This window comes from Phaethon lepturus, unplaced genomic scaffold, assembly GCF_000687285.1.
Source record: "Phaethon lepturus isolate BGI_N335 unplaced genomic scaffold, ASM68728v1 scaffold18646, whole genome shotgun sequence".
NCBI classification, from domain to species: Eukaryota; Metazoa; Chordata; class Aves; order Phaethontiformes; family Phaethontidae; genus Phaethon; species Phaethon lepturus.
Genome location: NW_010547154.1, coordinates 1 through 8391, shown reverse-complemented (window position 1 = coordinate 8391; position 8391 = coordinate 1). Strand labels below are relative to the sequence as shown.

Below are 8391 nucleotides of genomic sequence, written 5' to 3'. Positions count from 1 at the left end.
CTGCTGAATTAACAGTTGACATAGCTGTACATAACAGGACCATCAAAGAAGAGTGGCTGAGCTTCATTATTCAAATGTTTTGAGTGATTTTTTTTCAACAAATGGGTTCTCATACAACATTTCTGCAGATTTTTATATACTGACATATGAAAACAGCAACTTCAGTTCACTGGAAACAGGTTTTTTTAATTTTACCATAAAAAGGCAAAATAAACTCTTTCACTGTAATGTTATAGCTTTTAATATACCTGAGCTGCATTTTAGAAGCAAAAGTATTTTTAAATGGATTTAACAAGAGACGCTGCAGCCTTACTTTCCAACACCACAAGTAAAAATAATTTAGCAAGAAGGCCCCTTTTTCAAAAGACAATGGCTAGCTTTGTATGTACCTGAAAAAATACTTCAAGCGGCTCTATGCCACCTGAAGTAATTACAAAGCCCAATATGTCAAAAAAATAACAGAACAACTTTTCAACCATTTTACCACGGCTTCTTACTTCCTACATCAGTGTGCCTCTCTTACATGGAAAGTATTATTATACAAATGGCATTACATGCCAGAATAATTTTGGGCCACAAAGCTTGGCACCATACAGACATATGAAGGAATCATAATAGTCAGGTTTAAGAACTGTATGAAAGTCTTGCTATCCATCTCAATCAGCAAAAACTCTACTTTGTTAAACGTGATTTCATTGAATGCACCAGAAAGCATTTTAAATCAAATCTGTATGCAATAGCTTGGCATCTGGAGTTCCTATAATTGGCAACCATGTACTTCTCAAGCCAAATTAGGTGATACAGAGATAATAACTAAATCTACTAAAGTTAAGGTTTAGAAAACTGAAAATCAGGAAAACAGGTCAGCTTTTAGCACTGTAGGAACTCGCGCACAAGCATAGGTGGTTACACCTACATTGTGGTAAAAACCTAGAAAGAGACAACAAAGCAAGAAGGAACGTCAAAAAACATCAGGCATCTATTTTCTTGATTTCAGAGACTAGATGGACTAAGCTTTGGTTGAAACAAACATGTTTTCTATAGCAGTCACACCGATGAGGTCTCGTTTACAACTTTCTGGCCCTTTTGTCCAACCATAGCCTTTCCAAGGAGCCAAGGCCTCCACTACCCACTCCAAGTACTCCTTTGCTTACTCAGTGATCTCCTCCGGTGCCTTCGTCTCCTGCTTACACTTCTGCGGCTATGACTTCGTTCTCTTCTGTCTCGTTTACGTTCACTACTGCGAGTTCTTCTATAACGTGAACGTCTGGGGCTTACACTTCTTCGACGAGGACTATGGCTTCGTCGAGGACTGTAACTTCTGCTAGAGTGTCTGTAATACCTCCTTTCTTTCCTGCGCTTTTCATCCTGATAACTCACATCTCTTCTGTGTCTGCTCCTCTCTCGTTTACCCTTACTCTCATCAGTGTTTATGCTGCTACATGAACGGCTCTTTCTTCTTCTTGGCTCTGTGCTACGTTTGCCCTGCTCACAGCGTGAGTCCTTCCGGCAGGTACTCTGGTCATAGCTAGAGAGGCTCTTCTGCTGCTGGTTATTGGCAGGAACACACGAAAGTACCCCAGAACTTCTTTTCTCAGAACACCTCTCAGAGTTTGTGGTGTGAAGTTTCTGACCTTCTTTGACATGAACTTTGTCATGAACGTTGCCATTCAAGTACTTGCATTGGGTGTTTACACACTCAGGGGATGCTACCTCTCTTTGAGAGCTAGGAGCCAGTTTGCCTGTAACAGCCTGTCCTGAGGTAGAAGTGATGCAGCTGGATGACACAGTGTGTGGAACACCGCTAGGAGTTTTCAGCATGTCAGACTGAGATGTTTCAGTTTCTTCTTTGTTTTGATTAACTGCATCCATTTTCTTGCTCAAAAGATTGTTCAGTAGTTTCTCTCGCAATTCCTTTTCTTTTCTCTGCAACCCCAGTGCTCTCTCTTTTTCCTCTTCCACACGTTTGAGCTCAGCCTCCTGGAGCTTTCGTCTCTCCTCTAGCTGCTGAAGACGAATCTTTTCTTCATTATGTTCTTGCTCCAAAAGCTTTACTGTCTGAAAGATAGTCAAAGGGAAGGTAAGAGTAAACAAGAAAATATTTATAGACGTGCTCATGCTTCCAAATTATACCATAACACAAAAGCAGCAATATGGCAAGAAAATGAAATCTAACAAACAGAACTTAACCATACCAAAATAAAGTCATCGTTTTCCTCTTACAGGTAAAAAACGCCAAAACCAAACAAGCGAAAAAAACCCACTAACACACAACTGTTGTAAGGTGAAACGTTAGTATTAGTGCACAAACTCTTCTGAGTGCTAACTTCTCCTGGCTGTTTCACAAGACAAAAACAACGGTTGGTCTTTATGGGTCTTTTAAATGATGAGAGTAACACACAAGCTAGAACAACATTGTGAAATCTGAAGTATTAAAATACATTTATCAGGATCAACACTTGAAGGTTTCAGCGAAATTTAAACACATTAATTTCTCTTAGATGATTGCAATCTGTGGTTCAAAGATGACTTTACAATGAGTCCATAAAAAACAGCAAATAATTAAAACACATAATTATGTAGAAACTGATTTTCATTTTGTCAAACACTTTAGAAACTCATGATACTGAAAAAGAAGGTTCAAAGTTGTTTTTTTTTATTCTGACTCAGAAAAATGGCTTGGCGTGAAATCCTGGGAGTGAAAGAAAAGCACAGTTCTATTTTATCAGACAACCTTTCTATTTCACAGCTGCAAAGTTACAAAGCCTGCAAGAAGCATTTCTCCCTTCTCCTAGCATATAACTGACCACAGAGCACTGTATGTGTTCAAAAACACTCCTGACATACGCTGGCAACAAGGAAAAAACCTGTGCTTTGCCACAGTTTTTCATTTCTACAGAAAACACTTAACACTTTGCATATGTTACACCCTAACATGACTTTATCCAAGTCTTAAGCAAATGACATCCCGTTTCAGTGAAAAATAACAATAGTGTTAGAGACATGATCTAACATTCAAAACCTTAGCTGACAGTACTTTTACTACAGAAAAAAAAATAATGAAAGCTCATTCTCCGAAACTGTAAAGAATAACTAAACAGAACTACTGAAAGCCAGATGGAAAACAGCATCAAAACTAGAATTAGAAATAAGGAGTCTTGCATCTTACCCTCTGTGTTTAGTTCACTTTATAATGCTTACACATTCTTCTACTGGTCTTAAGAGGAAGCCTGCCAACTCGTTTACAGGTAAAAAATGCTATTCAGGACTACAGGTTGAAGTTCACTTTTCCATTTACCTATATGTGCATATTTTACCAAGGGAGAAATACCAATTCATTGCACTTCATTGAACTTTTGGTCTAAGAAACAGCATCTGGAGAGGTACTAAATCTGTTGTGTAATGAACAGTGCTCTCCACCCCCTCCCAATTCACTAAAAGGCTTTGTTCTGCTGGGTTCTTCATTAGCTTCTCAAATAAATATTGAAGTTACCTTTGCCCTGCTTAGCAGTTCTGCAATTAGTCTAATGGACTGAAGATTTCTCTGAGCTAACAGGAGCTTTCTTTCTTCCAACTTTATCTTCTCCTGCAGTTTTTTCTGTTCTTCAGCTTGCAGCTTTTCAAGTTGCTTTTTGTTTCGTCGAACTTCACGATCTTTCTGTTTCTGTTCTCTCTTGCGCAACTTTTCCTCTCTTTTTCTCTCTCTCTCATATTCTTCAAGCTCTCTCTGCTTCCTAAAGAGAGATTAAGGCACAATTTTAGTCTCCTACTCTAAAATTGTATTTTGTACTTTTTAAATTTGGGTTTAAGTAAGTCTTGTTGATTACTGAAAAACAGAAGTAGAAAACAGTGAACATGTTAACTATTAGTTGCGATAGCAAACAATCATCAGCCTGTCAATATTTAAAAACTAGTTGGAACCCAAACATAAAACACGGCTACAACAGAAATTTATTTTTTTTAAACCAATTCGGCCAGAGATAATAACAATGCATCAGGCAGCTGGGCAGTGAATCATCATAGTGAGAAGAAATTACCAAGCCTATTAATGTGTGCAGGGGTTGGTGGCTTTTATTTCAGTCATTAGGACAAAATGTTAGCTTATGTAAAAGGCCGAGGGTTTCTGAGATCAGGTGTCTAATAGCATGATTTTTAGGAAATTGAGTATTTTGCAGATTTAATATTTTGAACTGAACAAAAGCATTACTGATAATCTAAATAACCTTACACTTTCTGAAACCGTTTAGATATAAACATCAAGGCAAGTGGACACCATACAACCTCTGAAACAATTTGCTCCATTTGTGTTTATATTCTGAACAGCTGTCTTATGACATTTGCACCCCTATACATTTTCCTAAAATGTCACTGTTAAGATATGCATGTATCCCATTCCTTTCCTGGAAAAATACTGATGTTAAGAACAAATGAGCTTTATATTTGATATTATACTGAAATTACTTAGTAGTAGACCTAGACATTATTTTCTGTTCTCCATTTACAATATACATTTTTCCATCAGAATGACTACACATCATGCAAGTTCACGGCTCTTGTAATACAGTTCAAGGATAAAAAAGGTGTAAAACACTCTTCTCCAAATATCATAATCCCTGAACCCTATTTCCTCGAAAGGACCACAATGTTCTCACTCAGTTTTAAGTGCTTCACCTTAGCTACAGGGGTAGAACTTTGAAAGGAAACTTGTGGTTAGTTATTTTCTATCTGTTGATGCTGATAGGAAGGAGCAACTACCATTTTGTTACGCCTGGCTGTTAAAAATATAATTGAACAATTAGCGATAAATACCTTTCTTCTTCTTTTTGTTTTTCCTCAGCTTCTTTCTCTTTACGCTTTTGTTCTTCTCTCTGTTTTTCAAGCTCTTGAAGCTTTTGCCTTTCAAGCTGACGCTTCTTAATTGATGCATCACTGAGATGCTTTGTTGAGTCAAAAGAAACCTTTACAGGATACAATTGAAAACAGTTTTAAGCAGAAAAAAAAAAAAATCCCTGACAACCTACACAATCCCCAACAATACTAAACTAGCACAAAGATATCCAAACTGCAGTGAAAGTACAATCAGAAATACACAACCTTTTTCAAAACAAAGGGAACTTCTCTGTGTGCCAAGAGCAAGCACCAGAGTACTATGATCAGATAACTGGGAACTAAATGCCTGCACACTAGCACAGTCAGGTACCAGTTTACACTTTTGTGTATGCCTGACATCCAAAAGTAAACCCTAGTGTGGTTTAGGCCCTGGCTGTCTAAGGTTTTCAACCTGTCAGAACAGGAACATACAGAACTTTCTCAACTCATGTATGCTATTCGGGACTGTACAGCACTAGGTAGAAATGGTCCTAAAGGCCTCCCCTTCTGTCTAAAACTGTGATCCTGAAGTTCAACAGAAGAAACAGTTCTATGACATTCAACATCTAGATTAAGCAAATGTCTCCCCACCAATTCTAACACCAAGATTCCCAAATTGAGGTACACTTGCCTGAAGCGCCACGTTTGAGACTGGGAACACAAGAGAAGTTACAGATACATGAGAGATGAGACCTGAGAAAACGCTCAGCTTCCAGGACATACGAGCACACCTGGGCCATGTCCAGCTGCATGCTGGAATAGGACACCAGCAGAGATCACACCCCTGGTGTCCTCATCTCCCATTCTAGATACCGCCTGTGTGCGGGCAGGCAGGGGTCTATAATACATTCCTGCAGGCCCATCGTCATGAGCCACGGGGCAGAGAACAAAGAGCACATACTCTGCAGGTTAATTCACCCAGGCTCTATGTAAAACGATATTTCACTAACAGGCTGAAAGGACAGACAGGTAGAAACAGACACGGTGGTGTGACCTTGTATGAAAGGGATCTGTCCTGACAGCACAGTTGCAAACACAGCCCTCTCTTTCCTATCAATCCTCAGGGCAGCTGCCAGGAAGGCATGCTTCCACCTGCATGGTCAAACTAAATTTGGGAACCCTGAGCCCCTGCATGTCAGTTTGAATTTCACATCCCCTTGAAAACCTTGAGGGTCAAGGTACAAATAGTTTCTATACTCCAGCTGACAACTTTGATAACGAGATAAAAGATTACGGTATTTTACTTACACTGACTAAACTACAACTTGAATACATATTTGCATGTTGCCACATCACACAAAGGAATACTCAAGCTTTTTCCTGAAATACACTTTCTGATTTGATGGATCACTATTAAGCATGCTGAAATACATGCGCAAATATTTCACTCAATTGATATGCAAATGCATAGGCCACCTCCAAACATACCAGAGCAAGTTTTCTTCAGGCCGTGATTTCATAGGTACTACATCTGAACAGACTGTCTTGTTCTCTCCTGTCATAGTTGTATTTTCTAAGTCAATGAGGTTACAGAAAAAAAAAAGATCTGGAAAACTCAGTATGTAAATATTATGAAGTAAGCATACTGCATCCACGTAAAACTGTGCTACAGATTAACATTATAATTTAAGTTTTTGTGGGGTCTTTCTGTATGTGAAGTACACTAATGATTAACTGTGTATTCCCCAGGCCATACAGACCATATGCTATTAACTCCACAGTTCGACACTTGTCTGGTAGGCATCATTATCAATGCAGGGACCAAAAACAGATGCTGCTAAATTCTCCCCAAAAATTTCTATTTGTGGTGAACACAAGAAAATGCACTTCAAAGTCAGCCTTCTGGTGAAACATGTCTAACTCGTTCAGAATTAGAATTTTAAGTGAAATGACACGATTTATAAATACATATTACTTTCTAAAAACTATTTAGCAGGTCATGTTCATATACTTGGTCCTTTCATCAAGCTATTCTCATTTCTAGAACTGTATTGTTTATAAAATGCATAACCCCACCCACTTTGTTCATGCAGCTAACACCACATTTTTCTTCCGTCATTTTCCTTTAAAAATTCTATTATGGCTGTTCCACAAAACAACATTAGCGCTGTTAATGGCACCTGTCGCCATCACTACAGTACACAGATGTAGGTTTTAAGCATCAGGGAAATAACATTTAGTTATACTTGGTCTTTTGCCTGGGTTCCCATAAAAAAGCCTGCAGTTTCTCACCTTTATGTTGCAAGCCACTGCTTTGCCATCATCGCCTTTATACATCAGCTTCATCCCTCGCAGGGCATTCATGGCTTTAATGAAACCAGCGTACTCTCGATATTGAACATAAGCTTCAAAATTTAAATGGCCTCCAAAACTGAAAGTGTGAAAATTTCTGCCAGTCATCTCTTCTCTGTAAGGGTCCAGCATGGGTATGTCCACGTTACGTATTTCTCCAAACTTCTTGAAAACTTTCATAAGGACTTCTTCACTTGGCTTTTCCGAGCCAGAGTCCTTTGCTGCAAACCACTTACAAGGTAAGCCCTCTAAGTGAATAGTATCTGGCCTTTCCCCTGGCAAAGTTTCATTCATATCTTTTGCATCACGGAAAAACGAGTCCCAGTCGTGTCTGGTAGGGAAGTCAATCTTATATTCTGCAGCACGGACTTTTAAAATGTCAGAGAAGCCACTCAGCTTTATTGTTTTGCCATCAAGGCATGCCAGGAAAGATTTAACCAAACTTTTGTTTTCAACCTCTCCTTCAAACCGGATGAAATCCATTGTGCTTTTAGAAATCCGCAGAGTGGAAAACTGATGAGTTTGCACCATCCCTTTCAATCTTTCCATCACTTCCCAGTTCGAAATGGATTTTCCCGGTTGTTTCAGCTGAGGGAGTGCCACACTGATGGTCATTTTTGTAATGGGTTTAAGGTATAACCCACAGGGAGCACAGAGCTCTACAGCTTCTGATGTATCATGAACTATTGTTGCCCCAGCCATAACACAGATAAAGCATAGGATAAAAGAAATAAAAGATGCAAGTTTAAGTTGCAGGCCAACAGCAGTCAAATAAAATAGCCCTTATCCGTAAATAATTGAATTCTCTGGCCATTTAACCATTCCCAAGTTAAAACAACATCTCTTAATGCAAGAGTCAATTAGAGAGTTAAAATCAAGTAGCACAAACATCTTAAATTACTTTATAACAACTAGAGCCTATAAGTAATTAAACCTCAGTGAGGTCTCAGAAAAAATAAAATGAGAAGCTGAGGACAATCTTAGGAATACATGAAGTTGGTATGTGATGGCTCAGAAAGCAGCTACCCTTTCTCAGGAAGGAAGGGACAGGCGGAGCGATGTCACACCGCTTGGAAGTCTACTTAACAACCAGTAAGCCCCGGCAGGCTAGCGCCGAGGCGGATCCCACGTTCTCCCGCCGAAAGACCTGGAAAGCGTCTGCAACGAGAGAAAGACGTCCCTTTTTATTTAAAAGCCAGAAGCCCCGCCGCCCTCCCTCCGACCAGCGCT

At 39.2% G+C, this 8391-nt stretch overlaps 1 protein-coding gene across 1 annotated transcript; it reads right to left on the bottom strand.

Annotated features, from left to right (window-relative positions):
• Positions 1 to 1026: 1026 nt before the first annotated feature.
• AKAP17A (A kinase (PRKA) anchor protein 17A) lies at positions 1027 to 8306 on the bottom strand. The gene is made up of 4 exons (XM_010289555.1): positions 7102 to 8306; positions 4810 to 4958; positions 3494 to 3734; positions 1027 to 2058 (listed from the first exon to the last, which is right to left on the bottom strand). Exons 1-4 carry the CDS (start codon positions 7861 to 7863, stop codon positions 1126 to 1128), a joined length of 2085 nt encoding a protein of 694 aa, XP_010287857.1. The 5' UTR covers positions 7864 to 8306; the 3' UTR covers positions 1027 to 1125.
• Positions 8307 to 8391: the final 85 nt, after the last annotated feature.

What these genes read in the sequence shown, in the direction of transcription:
- AKAP17A (XM_010289555.1), bottom strand. Translation starts at nt 7,863, where the DNA reads ATGGCTGGGGCAACAATAGTTCATGATACATCAGAAGCTGTAGAGCTC. An exon ending in CAGTGGCTTGCAACATAAAG is followed by an intron (nt 4,959 to 7,101) that starts GTGAGAAACTGC and finishes TATCCTGTAAAG; the next exon opens with GTTTCTTTTGACTCAACAAA. An exon ending in AACTGCTAAGCAGGGCAAAG is followed by an intron (nt 2,059 to 3,493) that starts GTAACTTCAATA and finishes ACTATCTTTCAG; the next exon opens with ACAGTAAAGCTTTTGGAGCA.